This window comes from Peromyscus eremicus, chromosome 11 (assembly GCF_949786415.1).
Source record: "Peromyscus eremicus chromosome 11, PerEre_H2_v1, whole genome shotgun sequence".
Classification (NCBI taxonomy): domain Eukaryota; kingdom Metazoa; phylum Chordata; class Mammalia; order Rodentia; family Cricetidae; genus Peromyscus; species Peromyscus eremicus.
In genome coordinates this window covers 73,329,774-73,351,334 of record NC_081427.1, presented here as the reverse complement: position 1 = coordinate 73,351,334, position 21,561 = coordinate 73,329,774, and the positions used below count along the sequence as shown (strand labels likewise).

General features: G+C 40.3%; 1 protein-coding gene across 1 annotated transcript in view; it reads left to right on the top strand.

Moving 5' to 3' along the window:
• Kiaa0825 (KIAA0825 ortholog) overlaps window positions 1-21,561 on the top strand; it is a 385,021-nt gene that overhangs the window by 163,173 nt on the left and 200,287 nt on the right. Inside the window, exons 17-18 of the mRNA XM_059276577.1 lie at window positions 2,946-3,104; window positions 4,878-4,972. Of these exons, the coding sequence (XP_059132560.1) occupies window positions 2,946-3,104; window positions 4,878-4,972 (254 nt within the window). The remainder of the gene's footprint in view (window positions 1-2,945; window positions 3,105-4,877; window positions 4,973-21,561) is intronic.

Genomic DNA, 21,561 nt, shown 5'->3' with positions numbered 1-21,561 from the left:
TTGTAGATTTCCTATGTAATAACAAAACAAAAATCTCAAGTCATCAGGAAGTACTGAGCTTGTGCTTTCTTCCTTTGAGACAGGGCCTCACTATGTAGCCTGGCTGGTCTGGAACTTGCTTTGTAAACCAGATTGGCCAGGAACTTTCAGAGATCTGCTTGCCTGGGCCTTTTGAGTGCTGGGATTGAGGGCTTGTATCATCACACTCAGTTCTGCTCTGGTCTTTATTTGGGGAACTCAGCAATTCTGCCTAGCTTTGGTTAACTGAAATTCCTCCCTTGGAAAGTCATGTTTTTCAGTGGCATACATGTCTGGTCAATCAGGTTGACTAAAGCTTCTTGTGAGGACAGTGAGGCAGGATTTTCAGTATGATTGCTCTCGGAGTCTTATTTATGTGGCATCCAAAGCTCTGACAGAAATGAGGACAGAGTATAAGAGCTGGAGGGACAATTTCTGAGAAATTGTATTCTAGGAATGTCAGAAGCTACACCCATGAAGTCGTACCAACATGTCTGCCTAAACCTGGGCTGATCAGGGAGAACAACAGTAGACATGCCAAGGTAGCCTCACCCTACACGGAGAGCTACAGGCAGCTAAGGAACGCCGAGAGCAGGAGACACGGACTTGAGGGAAGAGCACACCCATTGAGCACCCACCTCTCATTCTTTAGAGTCTCTCACTCAATCTGGAGCTAGGTTGGCAAAAGCCAGCCCCAGCAGCCCTCCTGTCTGCAGCCATCTCCCCTTCTGCAGAGACCCCACTGCCGTGGTAGAAGGTGCATGGGCCCAAGCCTGGCTTTCTGTAAAGGTGCTGGGCTCCGAATTCAGGTCCTCATCCTTGCACAGCAAGTGCTCTTACCCACAGTCCCAAGGAAGTGTTGCTGTTTTATGATCACAAGTGTGCCTGTCCGTGGTGTGTGTGCATGAGGAGGTCATTTACGATCACAAGTGTGCCTGTCCGTGGTGTGTGTGCATGAGGAGGTCATTTATGATCACAAGTGTGCCTGTCCGTGATGTGTGTGCATGAGGAGGTCAAAGGAGAACCCTGTGGAATCAATCCTCTCTCCTTCCCCTTGCATGGGATTCCAGAGATCAAACTCAGATCGCCAGGGCTGTGAAGCAAGTGCTTCTACCAAATGCGCCGTCTAGCAGGCCTAAGAACCTGACTGTTACGGAGCATGGACTAGCAACCTAACAGGGAAAACACAGGAGAAAGTGTTTTTCAGAATTGGCAGCAAATTTACTTTTTTGTTAAACAGTGGAAGCAGGAAAGTCTAAATGTAGTTCTTTTTTTTTTTTTTTGGTTTTTCGAGACAGGGTTTCTCTGTGTAGCTTTGCGCCTTTCCCGGAACTCACTTGGTAGCCCAGGCTGGCCTCGAACTCACAGAGATCCTCCTGGCTCTGCCTCCCGAGTGCTGGGATTAAAGGCATGCACCACCACCGCCCAGCCTAAATGTAGTTCTAACAATGGAAATGAGTTAAGAAAAATTGTTAGTAGCCAAAGCAAATTATTCTTTTCCAATGAGTTTTTATTTCTTTAAAAAGTTACTTAAATTATGATGGAGAAAATTTTTGTTTCTGCTCTATGCCACAGTCATAAAATGATTTTCTCACAGATTTGTCATTACCTAATCATATTTAATAAGAGTCTTTGTGTCATTACAGAACCGATCTATTTAATGAGATGTTCTGCAATGGCAAAATGTAAGAAGTCACTGTTGTTGTCAACTACAGTAGTACTTTATTTAGTGTTTTTAGCATTTTAGGATCTGAAATTTGCTTTCCATAATGGACACAGTGTACATCCATGAAGGTGTAAGGACACACACACACACACACAGCCCAGTGAGACAAGACTAGATCTTTTGGCTTCTTGTCACAACTCTAACACTCCATGAGCCTCAGGGCTGTCCTCTGGCCGCTCGGAGCCAGACACTGAGTACGGGGCTGGGCTGTAATATTTCAACTGCCTTCCATTCTCTGGAGCTCCTACTAGTGGATGGTTCTGACTGGGTGGTGGCTGAGAGTCCACCCTTCTAACGAGCTCCCAGGTGAGGCTGCTGCTGTTGCCTGTGCACCACAGGGGTGGTAAGGGTTTTGGATGACCCCTGGAGTTCTTTTCAGCTCTAACATTCTGAAATGTGTACTAGCTGCACACCTGGTGGGGAAAATGTATTGTGGTATATTAAAAAGCCAGGCAAACCTTTATTTTTATTTATTAAATGACTTATTAATAGCAAGCATTTGTTAGGTTGATGGTATTCTTTTAGTCATTTTAATTTGTTGCTTTCCAAAAAGAGCCCCATAAAACAGATTAGGGATGTTCGCCTTACTTATTTATGGGTAGAAAATGAGCTATAATGCAGGAGATTGTCTCTTCTTGTCCAGGACTGCACCGGCACTTGGATGATTAGAATTACATATTTTGAGTTTGTATCGAGTTTTGATAGTTTTCAGTCCACAGCATGGAAATTAAGTGTGCAGGAGTTTGCATTATAAATAGGCCTATACAGAATGAGACTCCTCACAGTAAAATCAGAATGCTTACTGCTCTGCTGAGCCAGAGTAGGAAGCAACTGTATTTAATGAATGAAAGAGTGACCTCTTCCTGTGTGTAGTCATGCACTCGAGTTGTGTTTTGGTAGCCAGACATTGTAACACATGCAGTCAATGATGAGGCAATGCCTATTCAAAAGACTGTGACATACCAAGCACTCATTCATCGTGTGAGAATTCATTCAATGTTTTTAAAACCGTGTAATACGTTGGGTTGAACTTGTTTTTGATAGGTTCACTGTGACAGTGAAGTGTGTCTCTAAGTATGTGTTCTTGCCGAGGCCAGCAGCACACTGTGGTCATGCTGGAAGTGTCAGCTGGGGTACTGACCAGTTTATTAAAGAGAGTACGTGCTTCTCACCACCCTGACATGGCACTTCTTTCCTGAAGGAATATTTAAAAGAACAACTGTTCACTATGAATGGTTCGGAGGAAACGCCATTACCCAGCCAACCTTTGAAGGTGACCTTGAGGGATGCAGAAGATCCGTCTCCTGTTTTTAACCCTTTCCATGTGTATAAGACGTTTAGTGAAAACATGCTAGATCAGGTATGTGGGAATTAAGTGTAAAATTAAACTTAAATGTATGGTTTCTGTATGTCAGAAGTAAGACACAATGCATGTTTTACTACCGTATGCATGGTCTTTCCCCCACACACTTTTTTTGTTTGTTTAGGAAACAAAAATTCACACTGTTATTTGCATGACCTGTACAAGTGTTTTAAGTTGTTGAACTCATTTCCGTGTTAAACTGGTTCGTATGTTTGGTCTGTAAACTTTAACTTTCACTTGGATCCTTTTGCTGTTATGCTGTGTCTGCGTAAGGCCCAAAGAGCTAGGCATCTCTGTCACTGTCCCCCTCTGGAGAGTCAGCCCCTTCTTTAGGACACATGATTACACAGCATCTCTCTGCCTCTGTGAATGTATCAGGTAAATTAGGAAGCACGTTAAATGAATTATAGAACATGGAGCCCCTATTATAAATGGCATGAGATAAATTTGCTTTTTTATAACCTTAGACACATCCCCAAATTTAAAATGGATTTTCTAATGACTTTGAAGCAAAAATATTTAAAATAAAGTCAGCGCGGTAAAAACAATATAGTTTTAAAAGTCGGATTTTGCCATTGTCTCAGCTGCGCACGTCAGTAATTTCATTAAAAAAGATTATCTTTCCACAAAATATGTGAATTGGATTCTTTTTTGTTTTGTTTGATCTTTTTTTTTTTTCATTTCCCTACCTCTTGACAGACAACTTGAACTAGCAGGGCAGAAGAGAAGGATTGCTTGACCTAGAGCGCTGATGAAAACAAGAATTAAAACACTGGCCTAATTTGGCATGCAGATAGTACTTTAACCATGCCTGTTACAGCCTTCGTCCACATTCATCAATACTGTAGTAGAATAAGACCTTCAATGCTGACAACCCGGGGCGAATTCTCCTGCTCTATGACAGGGTTGCAGCGCTAGATTTATCAGCAGTGACAGGGATAGCTCTGGTTGGATTTCAAAGACCATGCTGGAGTCTTATTATCTAAACCATTTAGTTTACAGAGCAGATGCTCCTAGAAGAATTTTAAACCTAATGTATAAGGTTCAGTTTATTGGCTGCCTCTTACACTGCACATTAGATTGCTCTAAATTACAAATAATTATTGTGGCTATTAAATCACCCTTACTTCACTTAAATAAATAGCATGTTTACCAAGTTCTGAATTATGAGAATATTTTTCACAGTAATTTTTCTCCTTACTCTTCTGTGAAATTATCTATTAATGAGAGAAAAGAATCATGTATGTTACTTACACTTGGAAATTCTTATAATTTTCCCATTAAAACATTTTCTTAACAAAAAAAAAATAGTAGTAGCAGTAGTGTCCAGTTCTAATTGAGCTGTGTCTTACAGCGTGAGGCCCAGCACTTACTAAGTTTCCCTTTTGTACCCACACTGAGGTACTAGAAAACAACCCGGGAAAGTGATGTCATCCACGAGAAGCTAGCCAGCCACTGTGCTCACTTTCCAGAACCACCCTCCCAACAAAACTTGTTGGACAAATGCCATTAACACTTGGAAAAATAACGAATCTGGAAATTGATTTATATTTTTATAAATAATGACTACATCCTCAAATGGATTTATAAATTAATTGCTGTCTTATTGGAATAAACACCTCCTCTGTGGACATGATTGATGTTATCTGTCAAAGTCCTTGTTCTGAGCCCCCTCCTTCTTAGTTAGTGTATCACAGCTGGAGCTTTAATTTACTGATCATATTAATTCTGATTAATAACTAACAATAGTGTCTTCTCATTTATCAACAGGCGGCCACAGCAACATGGTGCTGGAACTGGTCAAACTTGCTGCCAAATTACCTGCAACTGGATAAGACGACCTTCGGTGCACTACTCAAAAACAGGTAATAAGATTGAATCTGGGGCTCAGGGAGTATGTGTGATATGTATGTCAGTTTTAAGAAAGTGAAGATATTTTCTTGGCAGGGTAATCACTTATTTTCTGATTTTTGAGGCACCCATCTTAAATAAAGTTATATGTACACCTTCCAAATTCTGTTTCCTGTAATGAATAGTTACAAAATTAGTTGATTTTTTTTCTTAATTTTAAATATTTTTGACTTTGTATATTGAATGGTTCGCTATTGTAAACACAGAAAGTTACTGGCTTCAATGTCATTATCAGGGTATACTTTTGTTTACAGCAATTTCATGAATGCATGCAAAATGCCAGAACAAATCATCTAGTCAAATCAGGGCGAACATAAGTAAGACTGTCAAGACTGACTTGTTTTACTTTTCTGCCAGTATCTACTATACCCTCACATGCATGTTGTTTTAAACACACACACACACACACACACACACACACACACACACACACACACACATACACATATACACTCTTTCATTGTTCATGTGTCATCTTTAAGCTTATAGCTAAATATGGAAATTAATTTCTGTTTAATCTCTGTGATGTAGCTCCATGTTTTTGCAAAAATATTGAATATCATTGTCCTTGAAAAATATAATGACAAGGACATAGTAGAAGTGTTATATTATCCTTGAGAAATCTTAGCATATGAAAGAGAATATCTAAAAAAAATTGAAATATTTCCCAAATTGAAGTATGTAAAGCAAAACAAAACAAAACACTAATGTATGTGTCACCAGTAAAATTTAAACCTTAGATATGTGGTCACAATAGCGTTCTAATATTTTGCCTGTAAATTAAGATCATTCACCTATTAGGACCGAGTTGAACAAATGACCAGTTTCCTCTTGAAGGACAGAGCGTTTCCCTCAGCAAGTAGCCTGCACGCTATTCATTTTCAGTGTTTGGTGGAAGTGCTCTGGTCTCATCCCCAAGTTATCTGGAAATGTGAGAGGTAGGTTGATGAAAGGGAGGCCAGGTCCCCTGTTGAACCAAATTATATGGTGTGAGCACAATATTTTTATCTGGCAATACCCTTGAAAAGATAAGCTTTTTCCCCCTGCTATTCAGAAAGTTTTGAGTTTATGCAGATTAAGCATTATAGTTTCCTAATTTTTCTTCAGTTGTAAATTCCTGCTTCTAATCAACTAAATGATACTCTAGGGACAGCACATCCTTCAAAACTTACTATGTTTGCATTGTGTAATATCCACGTCTAAGGAATTTCTGCTTTAACAGAAATTGCATATTGTATCTGTGTTTAATAAGAATATTGTTTAATAATATATTTTAATTAGGTCACTGGGTATTAAAGTCTATTTCTCTGAGATATATGCAGGAGTGAGTAGGAAAGAAAAAGATAAAGAAAAACCCTGCAAATTTACTCCAGAATAGCAGGTCAGACAGTTCCCTTGGAAAAGGTTCATGAATCTTTAATGGAGGCAGCTACAATCTAATCTTAATAAGAACCTGAGATTTTAAAGAATGGTGTGAAAAGCATTCTACTGAAAACTACAAGACACCACAGCAGCAATGAGCCTAATTGATTTACCCTAGAATGATGAGAGACACCTAAGGGGACTATCAGCTATGACTTCATTTATTTTAGAATTTTCTGTCTGAGTTTGGATTGATATTGAGCTAGTAAGGAAAGAGTTTCTGCTATTTTTCTCTAGAATTCTAAACGTTGTACTGATTGTGGCTTACATACATGAATGAGGCTGTGAGTGCTGACTGCAGACCTGATGCTATGAAGCAAACTGAACTCAATATACAAATATTAAAAAGTGTTTAGGAGAACAGCATCCACCTGATTCCTTTATAAAGTGCCTTAGTGACCAGACCAGACTCTTCTTGTCCCTAGAATAGAACAAGCATGAGAAAGTAGGATTCCTGAGTTCTCAAGAACTTATATATTCCCATATAGATAAAATGAAATTATATAGCTACTCCCTGGTGTTGACAACCAAGAGTGTTAAAATATTTGTAAGTTGGAATACCTTTGCAGGAAAGTGCCCAGTGTTAGTTCTGTCTTGTAAGGAGACTGACTATTCACTGTACCTTAGTTGGCAGAATACTCCTGCTGTATATGAGGCCCTATGTTTAATCTTGTCTAAAATAAATAAAAAGTTGTGAAATGAATCATCTAAGCCACCAAATTTGTGGCAATTCCAGGCCTAAATGAATAGATAAGGCTAGACAAGAGAGCTATCTGGGCATAGGGCGTGTGGATTTGGAAGACAATGAGGAAGAAAAACATCAAGAATCAGGAGGCCAGGACAGCCACTCATGAGAAGGGACCCAGAGCTGAGTACTTGAGAGGCAGTCTGAATGTGTTCAAGAGAAGTCTGGGTGCCAGGAACATCTGCATCTAGAGCAATTCTGGCTTTTATTACATAGGCAGTTTCTGTGCTGATTCCAAAGGCAGAGTAAGGCTTAAAGTGGCCACCCTGATGAGTCCTTGTTAGGGGTGTGCCCTGTGCTCCATCTATAGCCTCACATCAAAGTGCCTCTCTCTAATCCATGACACTCTGTAGACTGCCCTTTTCAGGTTCCTTGAACTCTCCATTTCCCACAGTGAGGTCACCCAGCAATTCACAAGGACAACACCATCCCATCTGGGACAAATATTACCTTCCGAAAATGATCGCTCTTTCCTTACCCCCTGGTTAAAAAGGTCGTCGAGTCATGCGAGTCACCCTTCATTCTGTTCTCTGTGGCGTTTTCTTAACTAATTATGACGGAAATCTCAATTGTCATTTCTGTTCATTCAATCATATGCAGTAAAGCATAAGTTCTATGAGATTAGCACCTGCTTGGTTTCAACACCAACAGCGATGCCTTGAACAATCTGGGCACCGTGGGCTCTTGGCAGTACAAGCCAAAATAACTATAAATGAGGACTAGGAAGGTACAGGAAAAAGTTGGCTCCTAGCAGGTGAGCACAGGGTGGGTTGTCCCTAAATGTGATGAAATATTAATGGCCATGTAGGTATGCAAAATGTTCTCTGGTAAATATCAAGTTAAAAAACTAAAGCAATGTATATTTATCCTCTGCATTTTCAACATTTGGATGGCATTCAGGTTAGTTGTAATCTTTCTCTTTAAAATGCCTGGTTTATTTTTATTATTTTTATTATGTGAAATTTGGCTCAGATTAAAAGAACAGGAAGCTGGTCTTTATTTTTAATTAATTGGCCTACTTCGAGCCATAACCCTGTCAGCAACAAAGCCAGTTATTCACTGTCTGATTCATAAGTCTCCTGACATTTGAGTGAAAGGATTTGTATCTGTTAAATGATACAAACTGGGAGGTGAAAACTTTAAGATGGAGTTAGCTGCCAATCGTCTCTAGCCTAGCCTTTGTAAATTAATTATGAGTGATTTATTTTCTGAGACATTTGAAAAAAAACTGAAATATCTGAAATCTTATGAAAGAGATCCTGAATATGTATCAATGATATATATGTTTCAACTTAGAAAGTTTGCCATTATAGAAAATAAAAACTCCTGGAGGTTCAGAAACCCAGCACATAGATCAGTTCTACACTTTTCCCTTTAATGCCCTGGAAGAGTAAGTGCTGTGATTGTACAGTGATCTTTTGAAGTCATCAAGGTTCTTATCCCCTGCTTCTTACTATTCCCTTCCTGCTTTCACTCTCTCTCACTTTAAAATAAATCCAGACCATCGAATGAGATGGTGATTGCATTTCTGGAGAGTGTGTCGAAGGCATGCTCTGTTTCTTCCTCCATGGCTGAGCTCCAGATTGCCATTTGATATTGTTTGCCTTGCCACAGGAACAAATTTATGTTGCTTCTCTTCTCTTTACCTTATTTACTCAGACTAATGCCCAAGAATTGTGGTGTTGAAAATAACCCTTGAATACAGTAGAATGCTATGCTATTTTAACTACCTAAATATACTGCATATGAGTTTGGCTTCAAGTTGAGCAAACACAATTAAATATGATGGCAGGAACAGCCGAAGGGGTGGTGGTGGCAGATTTCTGGCTATCACTTTGGGGCCTTTCCAGGTGGACAATAACTGTGCATCTGAAAGGAAAAGACTAGAAAATGTGTTGAAAAGAGCTGTTGATTAGTGGTGTTGTTTGCCTTTACTAGCAAATATTAAGTGACTTTACTCTGTATCAAATGATAGAGTGCACCCTACCAGGACCCTGTATCAGGTGACAGTGTGTGTCCTACCATGGGTAGACAACAGGTATTATTGTCTCTGGCCTCAAACTGCACACCCAGCATTCCCAAGTAACCATTAGCAGGCACAGCTGCCATTGATCTAATGTTTATAGTTGTTTACGACAGTAAATTCCTGGTGCCCAGCAGGCTGAATGGGTGTAGGGAGGTGGGCTTCAGGAAGATGCTGGTCTTGTGAGTAAACACCTCCCAGTTATTACACACATTACCCATGCCATGGCATCCAAAGTTGGTGTCTGTTGCTGTTTGTTTACGTATGTCCCAGCTCCATGGAGGACCAGTTTCTTCCCACCTCAATCAAAAGTCCTTGGCCTCAGTTACTCCCACCGTCATTTTATCTTCTGAAACAGAAGCTACACTCCCATCCAGAATTCCTGCAGCAGCCTGGTGTCTGCACAGAGCTTGCTTCGTGTATATTCAGGATGATTAAATTTAACACCGAATACTGAGGGAACTGGTGCACAAACCAAACAAACACATCAATACCCTGTTTTCTAATGAGAAACGTATGTCTGTTGTTCTTTGTGGTATAGACAACATTTCCACACAAATCTCTTTTGGCCCTTACTATAGCCATGTAATGGCAACTGGTATTCAAATGGAACAATCCTTACTCCGTGTCCAGTGCTTTAGTTAGCAGTCCCTACTCCTGGTCAGTTTTTCTTTTCTTTTTTCTTTTTAGCTGCATAGTCCTTACAACAATACTGATAATAGTGAGGACAGTGGAGAGACTGTGCTGCGTGGCTTGGATAATTGAAGTTATTTACACACATAGTTTAAAATTAATCCTCTAGTAACCTTATAAGATAGATCAATGTCATCATTTTATTAGTAATAAAACCAAGACACAGAAGTCGAAAGAATGGTGTTCAGTTTCTGATTCAAGTCCATGTTCTTCACTACTTTGGTCTAATGGTTCTGAAGACTTCTGTTTTAGTCAACACACATTCTCAAGCATCTACTGCAGTCAAGGCATTTATTTGAATAAAATAACAATTTTCTAGGGAATATACATAAACACTGATGGGCTGGGTAACATTTCAGTCTGTATTGAATCCATATATGGTAGAGTCCTATGAGATGAGACTGTACCCCTAACATTGAAGCCTTCTTAGGTTGTGTATTCTGTTATCTTTGCATAATGATAGAACAGCCTAATGACTCATTTCTCAGAATGTGTCCCTATCATCAAGCAATACAGCACTGTGCTTTGACAGATCTGTTAGATTTTGTTACTGACGACAAACCTAATAACTAATGTAGTATGATTCAAGTTACTCAATAAGAATCTCCCATAGTTTTTTCTAAAAGTCCAATTTTGTTTTTGTTATCTCTAGTCCTTTCGAGAAAGAGAGCTCTCTCACGTTGAAACTTTGGAAGATAAACTTAGTACTTGGATTGGTCTGGCATTGGGGCCGTGACTGACCTTTGACTAGTGAGTTTGAGAGGACCACCAAAGTTTCAAAGTAACGTGATAAGGACACAGAACTACCCAAGGACGTTAAGGACAGTTGAGGTGGGGGGACATGGTGGATACGAAAAACAGGTTCTTATATATGGCAAGAATAAGTAACTGTGAATTATGTAAGTTAACAAGGATGCAATTTAAACAAGGTCTCCATTACTTGAGTGAGAAAATAGACAACCTAAATAAATATGTTAAATGCTGCTGACAGAAATGCAGAATTGGCAACATTTTGATGAAAGGAAGGTATAATAATTTTCTCAAAAACAGTCTTGGGAGAATTTTTTGCTTGTCACCGTGAACCAAAATCTACTTTGTAATAAATTTTCATCTACCTAATTATGCATTCACATGCTGGCACTTTGGGTTCTTGCAATGGATCAAAAGCTATTTAAAAACTTGCTTCTATAGAGCACATTCTTTTTTCAATGACTACTGCTTTAAGTATTTCCCCCATTAAATACTGTTCAGATTCCAAAGCCTCTGTGATGTTTTCTGCAAAAAGTTTTAACGTAGGTTGCATCAGGAGTAGCTGCCGTAGGCCCACTGATTCAGTCTGACTGAGGATGAAATGCTATGGACAGCTTGAAGGTGTATTGATCATCACTGAGTATCTCACTTGCTTTATATTACTAGCAACATAAAATGAGGAAGTACTCTCTTTGAAGATATTTCCCTATGATATAATGGTGGATAAATTTATGTCTATTAAATACAAGTAAATATAGCAAATCTGAGCAACAACTAATAATGTTGCTCCTTCTTTGTATATAACATATTGTTGATTTTCCTAATGTACTGTAGGCTTGCCATATTTGTACAACACTTAGAAGAACCGTATCGCTTCCTTATACTGTCAATGGCTGTCTCACCGTAATGGACCTGGGGATCTATTTCTAAATCTTTTCTCTTTACTCCATACTGTGCAGTCTTGAGAAAGTCTTTAAAAATCAAGTTTAGTAACCTGAATATTTATCTTAATGCCAAAATTTATTTTGTTACAAAATATAAAAATATATATGTATAGCCTGGCGGTGGTGGCGTGCTCTAATCCCAGCACTTGGAAGGCAGAGGCAGGCAGATCTCTGTGAGTTCAATGCCATCCTGGTCTACAAAGCAAGTTCCAGACAGCCAGGGCTACACAGAGAAACCCTGTCTTGAAAAACTGATATATATATATATATATATATATATATATATATATATATATATATATATGTTATTTCAAATGGTAAAAGATGATCAGATATGGAATATAAAATACCTCTCCCTAGTTCTTCAGTCACATAAATTCCTCTCCAACTGTAATTGCATGAAATAGTTTTGGATTTATTAATTTAGATTCATAGGTTGTTTAAGGGATATTCTACATTCTTGTTTTTACAAATTTGTCAACTTAAAATTATAGTATTGGCTCCTTGCATTGAAACACACAGAATTTAATTTATATTAACAACTCATTTCGCTCCTCTCTATGCTTTTCTAAAAACATCAGCTGATTTGTGTTCTTTTCTTAGTCATGTTTATGTGATATGCTATAACCATGGCAGGGTACTCCTGCTCCCTCAGTTACAAGATGAAACATAATTTACTGGCCAGTACTAAGCATTCCTTCAGCTTAGAGAGACTGGAGGCTGCTGAAGACAGGACTTGTGCAGAGTGAAGGACTGTAGGAGCTAAGCACTTCCTAAAGCCCATACCTGAGAACTCTGTGTGGATTAAGAAAGTAAACTTTGTTCAAGCTTATGCCCTGTGCTTCCCTCAATTGGTGTCTCTCAGTTCTTCTCGTGCAAGATCAGCTCATGGCCATCATTAAGTCCTTCTCCAGTCCCCACAACTCTCAAAAAAAGTTCCTATTTTCCAAAGTCCCAGGGCGTCTATGAACGAAGTAACCCGCGTTCATTTTCAGCACATGTCATCCTGACATCACTGGTACTTTCGACACCTGGCGGCACCTGGGTGAGATATCTCAGGTGCCTCCTGCTTGTCCCGTGTGCTGTAGAGCATGTAAGAGAATGCTTTTCAGGTTCAGATTCCAGCCCCAGTGGATTGTATTGGGGTGGCTTCCTTTTGTTTCAGAACTTTCTGAATTGAGGAAGATCTCCAACAAACAGGCTTTGCTAATGGATTTATGAAAAACTTTACAAAACTGTTTTAAATCACATGTGCTTATTAGAAACTAAAGAATACTGTTGTTGGCCACTTCTGGAACACAGCTTCTCTGTGCTCTCACGGACACTTCCCAGAAGAGTTCAACTTTGTGATGCTTCTTAATCACTACTAATTTCTTAGCTCCAGGTGACCAGCATCAAGTATCCCAACAAAGCAAAGTAGTTTCGCTTTTGTAGTTATGGTCCCAGTTAATCACAGCTGATTCCTTAGCCCCAGCTAACCAGAACCACAGAATCTTAATTCAGAATAACAAGTGGCCCCATCACATCTTTCAACTTCCCTCTGAAACATCACAAGCCAAGCCTCTCTGCACTACCCTCAGCATTCTTATTTTTGATGCTCCCACAGAACATCCCACAGAGCTCTTAACACTCAGTGGCTCTTCTAGCCCCAAGTTCCAAAGTCCTTCCACAACTCTCCTCAGAACATGATCAGGTCTGTCCCAGCAGCGCTCTGCTATGCTGGCACTAGTCAGTCTTAGTCAGCATTTCTAGTGCTGCGACAAAACACCATGACCAAAAAGCAAGTTTGTGGTGGTATTTTAATAAATAAAGTTGCCTGGGGTCAGAGCTATTAGAGCCATAGCAAGTGCGTGGCAGTGGTGGTGTATGCCTTTAAGGACCTGGAGGGCGGTACATACAGGCAGTGACGAGGCAGTCACATGATTGGGTTTACAACCAATCAGAAGCCAGAACAGAGAGACTATAGAGACAGACAGACAGGAAGGAGGGCTTCTCTTTCGGAGAGCTCTCTTGGCTGAGGAGGATCCCTGAATCAGGAAGGGTGAGGCTCTTGGCTCTGACCTCTTGGCTTTCTTCTCTGAATCGGCTCTGTGTTTTTTGTCTGATAAAACCGTTGGCTACATCTGCACTGAATTACATCTACATTTGGCGCCCAACGTGACAAGAATCCATTAAAAACTGTTTAACTGCTAAGCTGGATTCACACCTCGGACACTAGGTGGCTATTTTGAAATTCCCTCGGATTTGTACTGTACTACGAGGACTTGGTTATCCAATATTTTAAAGGAAACTATTTAAAGAGAAATTTTTTTCCACATTTAAAAAAAAAAACAAAAACAAAAACAACCTCTTGGCTTTCTTCTCTGAATCAGCTCTGTGTTTTCTGTCTGATAAAACCGTTGGCTACATCTACACTGAATTACATCTACACAAGTTGGGGAGGAAAGGGTTTATTAGACTTATACTTCAGCCTCCTTGTTCATCACTGCAAGAAGTCAGGAGGGGAACTCAAACAGAGCACGATCCTTGAAACAAGAGCTGAGGCAGAGGCCATGGAGGGGTGCTGCTTACTGGCTTGCTTCCCACTGGCTTGCTCAGTAGAACCCAGGACCACCAGCCCAGTGATGGCACCACCCACCATGGGCTGGGACCCCCCCCACACACTGACCACAACTTGAGACAGTGCCTTACAGCTAGATTTCATGGAGGCATGTTCTCAGCTGAGGCTCCTTTCTCTCTGATGACTCTAGCTGGTGTCAAGCTGACACACATCAGCCAGTACAGACACAGTTAGCGTTCCCTACCACACATAACTTTGTATAAAGGACAGTCTAGATCCTTAGTGTTTTATTATGCAGAGAAAACATATGCTGGCAGACATAAGAAGAGTATTATTTAACTTACAAAAGTAGACAAGGTTTTCTTCTTTCATTTTTCTTTATTAAGAAATTTTCTACTCACTTTACATGCTATCCACAGAACGCCTCCCCTCTCTCCTCCCACCCCCCAGCCCTCTTTCCCAAGTCACCCCGCATCCCCACATCCCCCAAATCAAGGTCTCCCATGGGGAGTCAGCAGAGCCCAGCACACTGTGCCTAGGCAGGTCCAAGCCCCTTCCCACTGCACCAAGGCTGTGCAAGGTGTCACACCACAGGCACTGGGTTCCAGAAGCCTGCCCATAGACCAGGGACAGATCCTGATCCCCCTGCCTGGGTGCCCCCCAAACAGTTCGAGTCAAACAACCATCTTCCGTGTCCAGAGGGCCTAGTCCAGTCCCATGGGGGCTCCACAGCCACCAGTCCACAGTTCATGGGCCTCCACTAGTGTGGCCAGTCATCTCTGCACATCCTTCCATCATGATCTCGACGTCCCTTGCCTGCAGTATCTCTCCTCTCTCTCATCAATTGGATTCCCTGAGCTCAGTCTGGTGCCTGGCCGTGGATCTCTGTATCTACCTCCATCTGTCACTGGACAAAGGCTCTATGATGACAGCTAGGTTATTTGCTAGGCTGGTCACCAGAGTAGACCAGTCCACGTACCCTCTGGACCACTGCCAACAGACCAAGGTGGGGTCAACCTTGTGGATTTCTGAGAGCCTCCCCAGCACTTTGCCTCTTCCTATTCCCATGATGTCCTCATCTATCATGGTATCTCATGGTATCTTCCTCCCTGCCCTTCCACTCTGTCCCTGTTACAGCTTGACCCTCCCATTTTCCGATGTTCTCATCACCCATTCCTCACCCTCTGCCACCACCCACACCCAGTCCATTTATGTAGATCTCATCCACTTCTCCTTCACAGGGCCATCCATGTGTCCCTCCTAGGGTCTTTCCCTGTTAGCTAGCCTCTCTGGAGTTGTGGGTTGCAGTCTGGCCATCCCTTCCCATACATTTAGTATCCACTTATGAGTGAGTACATACTATGTTTGTCCTTCTGAGTCTGGGTTACCTCACTCAAGATGATATTTTCTAGTTCCATCCATTTGCCTGGAAATTTCATGATATCATTGTTTTTTACTGCTGAGTAGTACTCCATTGTGTATATGTGCCATATTTTCTTTATCCATTCTTCAGTTGAGGGGCATCTAGGTTGTTTCCAGATTCTTGCTATTATGAATAATGCTGATATGAACATAGTTGAGCATGTGTCCTTGTGTTAAGATTGAGCATTCCTTTGGTATGTGCCCAAGAGTGGTATAACTGGGTCTTGAGGAAGACTTATTCCCAACTTCTGAGAAACCGCCATACTGATTTCCAGAGTGGTTGTACAAGTTTGCATTCCCACCAACAGTGGAGGAGTGTTCCCCTTGCTCCACTTCCTCTCCAACATAAGCTGTCTTCAGTGTTTTTGATCTTAGCCATTCTGACAGGTCTAAGATGGTATTTCAGAGTTGTTTTGATTTGCATTTCCCTGATGACTAAGGATGTTGAACAATTCCTTATGTCAAATGTCTTTCAGCCATTTGATATTCTTCTTTTGAGAATTCTCTGTTAAGCTCTGTAGCCCATTTTTTAATTGAATTGTTCAGTATTTTGATGTCTAGCTTTTTGAGTTTTTTATATATTTTGGAGATCAGCCCTCTGTCAGATGTGGGGTTGGTGAAGATCTTTTCCCATTCTGTAGGCTGTAGTTTGGTCTTATTGACCGTGTCCTTTGCCCTACAAAAGCTTATCAGTTTCAGGAGGTCACATTTATTAATTGAAGTAGACGAGGTTTTAAGACCTCATCCTACTCTTGAGTCCAACAAGACAGACATTGGGTAAGTAGATGTGTGACTGTTCATTCACCTATTTGTCCAACATTCACTGGGTACAGCAGATAAGGAAATAAGTCAGACATAGCTCCAGCTTTCAAAAAATTCAGACTCTAGTGTAAGTAAATGTCTTTAAAAAACAAAGCAATGAATAAAGCTATAATAGAGGTTCAGACAAGTTTCTGTGCACCTACAATAGAAGGTTACAGTAGACAGATGAAGCAAATGATAGAGAGGAAGTCAGGAAATGTAAGAGAAGCTGTGCCAATCCATGTTAGAACTGAGTCTTAAATGTTCTCTGCAGGATCACATCTGCAAACTGTTGTATCTGGGGAGGTTCTGGGACCTTTGGGACATGGGACCTAGTGGGAAAATGGAGACCACTAGGAGTCAGCCTTGAGTGGGATACCTGCTTTTGGTGCTAGGGTGAACTGTCTGCTTCCTGATCAGCCTCTGCCACATGCTTTCTCTGCCATGACAATCAGAAACCAGGACCCAATCTTCTGTGCTTTAGGTTGTTTCTATCGGGTGTTCTGTCTTGGAGATGACGAAAGCACAGTACAGTCAGATAAGCAAGGCTCAAGGCGTTGTAATCTGAGTTCAGCATAGGTAAGATCAAAGCATGAGGGAGTTGGTACTGAAGTTGGCATCTAAACTGTTCCTCTTGTGATGGAGGCCTGCTCCTCAGCCTGTGGTGCATTTGGAAAGTGTTGGAACTTTAGGAGGAGGGGCCTAGTGGAAGGACTGGATCATTGGGCAAATGCTCTTAAAGGGTGCGTTTGGAGCCCAGTCCCTTCTCCTTCTCTTCCTTTCATGTAAATGAGGCAAAAAGCTCTTCTACACCATGAGCTCCCCTCTACGGTGTCTTACTGCACCACAGGCCCCAGACCAACAAAACCAACTGGGTATGAGCTGAAATCTCTGAAATGATGAGGCAAAATAAACCCTTTTGGTTATTAAGTTGCTTATCTCAGGCATTTGGTCATAGTAATAGAAGGCTGTCTGCTGCAGGTAGAGTGCTGCATGCATGCTATTTTAGCAAAGCCGTGATTTCGTCACTGCATTTTCACTGTTAAGTACGTTCTATTTACAACACAGAGACAAGTGGGTGGATGCTAGGCTGCCTAGGACAGAGTTACATGGTGAGCTGAGGGAGGAGTATGGGGTGAAGATGACAACTGGCATGATGCTCTCAGGCCTATTACTGCAGACTCTTGAAAGAGTAAGAGTCTTTCTCTCAAATCCTTGACTTAAGATGACCCTGAAGCTTCTTGGACATGTGTAAAGCAATTGCAAGCCTGTGCAATTCATAGATCAAATGGCCTTGGAGTCTGCTGCTAAAATCCAATTTGCCTTATTTTGCACAGCGTCAATGGGATGCACCTTCATAAGGACACTTTTGGCATGTGATTGATGGCTCTTGTGTCAAGATGTGCTCGTTTAATAGTGGCCTTGGTGAAGCAGGAGAGGTGTGCCCAATTTGTCTTGCTCTTCGTCACTCAGTTCGTACAGTCTCTTTGGGAGTGGCAGTCTGCTGTTTAGTGCTTGAGTTTCTCTCTGAATGGCAGTGGGAATGCTCAAGAGAGGGGGAGCTGTTTGCACGGCAGGATGGTCGGGTTTCTGCCCCAAGTGGACTTGTCTGAGATGACCTTAAATTAAATTACAGTCTCCGTTAGGTCTCAGAAGACGAAACAAAGTACAATTGGTGGCCGATTAACTGTTCCTTTTTAGCTTTCAGCTAAATCTAGCAAGGATTTTAAAGCTGAAGTTGTGTTTCAGCAAACGTATAGATGCTCCTTCATAACAAGTCTGAATGTTTATTAGATGTGTGACTTCAATACACTCATTGGAAATAATGTTATTCTTCACAAAGTAAAAGCATCCGTAATTTTGCTACAAGGAAGAATATTTGCTTCCTCTCACACATTTTATTTAATAATTTTACTTCTTTAAAAGGAAAACAGCACACAATTTGAAAATGCAATTTCCCTGAAGTGTTCGGTTTGCCGATATGTTTTTCATTTTCTTCATTATGCTGTAGTGGAGGGTTGCCATACTTGAAAATGTGCAGCTTCTCTCCCCAGAGCAGCAGATGGTATGACTAATGTGTGCTTTGGTGTAGGATTTACCGTGAGAGATGTTATCTATGACAGCAGGAGATGGGAGTCCTGCCCTCAAAAAGCATTGACTCTGATCCCAGTTGGATCATTGACATTCAAATTTAATTATTTTAAAGTATGGAGAACTCCAAAGTTTAAAAAGGTTTCAGTGTATTTAGATGGTTCTTTTTTTCTTTATTTTTTTAGTTTTTATGCAAAAATACTCCATCTAGAAACCATTTGGTTTCCGTGTTACCCAATCTTTTGTTACTATAACAAAATACATGAGATAATTGACTTAAAATGAAGAAAGGCTTATTTTAACTCACAGTAGGTTTCACATTCTCATTGAAAGAATATTCTAGTGACCTAAAATCTCCCTGTAACAACTCCATCACCTCAATAGTCTCCTTTGCTGGGTGCTTATAATACAAACCTTATGGACCTTTGGGATGTTTTACATCCTCGCTATAGCAAGTGATTCCAAGTACATCTGCGAATGTTTCCTTTACTGGTTGCCTCATTACTGGAAGACCAGCCAACCTCTTTGATATGATTTTGTGGGGGGATATCCACAAAATCCAAGTCTATTAACGAAGCTTCAGCTGTGGAAGTCTGATATATTGGTGCACCCTAAATAAGCACTGTGTACTTGTAAAACCAAAACTAGAGTTCAATTTTCCTAACTTAGTTTGAAAAATACCACCTAAAGCAGCTCTGGTCACTTTCTCCTTTAAGTCAAAATGACATTAGAAATTGTGTTATAATAATACAAAAATGTTTAGTTGTGTAGTACATCCTTCTGGGGTGCTATGCTGTCTGTCAGGGACAGATTCATATGCTGTCTGTCATGATGTCCTTGTGCTGGTAACTGAAAATAACATTTTATCAGTTACTCGTTATTCTTTTATATCTCTGTAGATAGAATTAAGCCCTCCACTCCCAAATGGAAAAAAGTTCTCAGTTGTGAATTCCAGCAGAGTGATTTTTCTCTAATGCTGTGATTATTGGCAATATCTGCCACAGCCAGGAGCAGAAGATGGTGGCGTAGTACATTTGTTTGTGTGGTTTAATTTTCATCTTTAGTGAATGGAAACAAGAAATCACCTGGTTATTTTTTAACAGCATTCTGTGCTCTTGGAAGTTCTTTTAAAATGTGTGTTATTTTAATGGAAATAAATCTTAAATCTTCTCATTTTATGGTTAGAAAACATTTTTCTTGAGGGACTTACTGTGAGTAATAAACCACGATAATAGATGTAAATTCAGAAACTCATGTTTTCATTTTCCAATTTATTTGAGGTACCACTTTTTAATGATATGAGTGAATATTTTATTCTTTGGGGTTATCAAAATAAACATGAAGGGCATTATATAGACTAAGAGTATTTAGCCAATGTACCTTAGAATGACTGGGAAGAGAACACATTATGAGTCCTGATATAACTTGTTAACATGTCCAGTTAAGTTCCTGAACAAACAGATACTTCAGGAGCCAAAACTCTACTCTCAAACCTTTCCAAATAACAAAATTATAGGCCGAGATTTATGATTATTGTATCTTTTTCATTCCATAATTCTTAGTTCAGATCTCAAATAAGAAACTGGAAAAAAAGTAATGATTATGATGATTAGGAAGAATTTTCCTTAGACTCTGACATGATAAAGTAAAAGTGAATGCTTGCTTAGAGAGGGGTGTGCCTGTCTAGAAATGGTACCTAGACTCTGTTCAGTTGGTTTCAATTTCCAGGGAAACAGAAGATGATAGCATAGCGCTGAGTAATTGAGAGTATAACTTACAAATTCCTTTCCAGTTCTGGGGGCTGTTGACCTGTAGGGTTACGATGTACAAAAGATTTGATAATATCGTGGCTCAGAAATTGGAAATTTTCAAATGGAAACCTTAGGCTAGTTGCTGCCCATTTATTGATAGTACTTAGCACCGTGAATCTCTGTCACGTAAATGTGGATCAATTTCCCTCTCTATAGTGACAGGTGACTGCTACTGGTCTTGCGTCTAGACAACATATAACAAGTAGTTAACTTGACAATGAGTAGTCATTTAGAAGTCATGTGCACATGGTGGGGTGTTTAGAAACTGTGAAGGTGATTCAAGATGAATCTGTGGTGTTCCTGTCTTCTGAGACTTGGCTTCCGGCTGCTTTGCCCTGAGCGGGTCAGGTTTGGCTTTCACATATTAGCCTCCCAGTCCTCCATCTGCCTCCTCTCACCTTTTCTTGCCCACACTTTGTTTTGAGAGGCTAGGCAGAGAATTGCTTGCATTTAAACTTTTTAAAATTTCTAAAGCAAGACTTGGTTCTCAAGTCTTGGGCTCTAATGCAAGTTCCAAGAATGAGATCGGTGCTTCCTATGGACTAGGAGAAGGTGAGGGGTTTAATCAAGACTCGGATTCTCCAGTTGTGATGATCATTTATAGAAACTTAAAGCTACGTGACTATCTCCTGGTGGATCAGAGCTCTCCTACTTCTTTTGAAAATAATGTGTATAGCAAAAGAGATGACATTGAAGAAGTCCTCCTATAGTGCAGGGAATCTGGAATTATCACTCTAAAAGTTGACACTATGAAATATGTCATTAAAGGAGAGCATTTTTATGTTACTCTTTAGATTGGCAAGTTATGACAAAACCACATTCATGTTACTTGAATACATCTTTTGTCTAGTTTTACATGCTTTTTGACTTGTCTGGAAAATGACATATTGAGGTTTTCATCGGTTTTAACCAGGTGTGATTTTCTTATGGAAGATACCCAGGCAGGACTGCAGTTTAAGTGGAATAAACCAGTGAAGCTCAGAAAGGCCACAGCCCTTTTTCAGATGGTAGCAATGAGCTGAAAGACTCATTAATCACCACAGTCACAGGTGTGATGGCCTGCCTACAAACTGCCAACAGACTGTGAAAGTCACATCCCACCTGCTGAACTCTCAAACTAGTCCCACCCACAAACACTCTAACAGCAAAATTTCAACTCTTTCATGTTTGAGATGTGATTTTTGAAATGTTAAATTTCATCCAAACTTTCTGTGAAATAATATTTTATTTCATAAAACAGATTTTAAAACAAAATCAAGTTTGACATCACTTTATCTCATA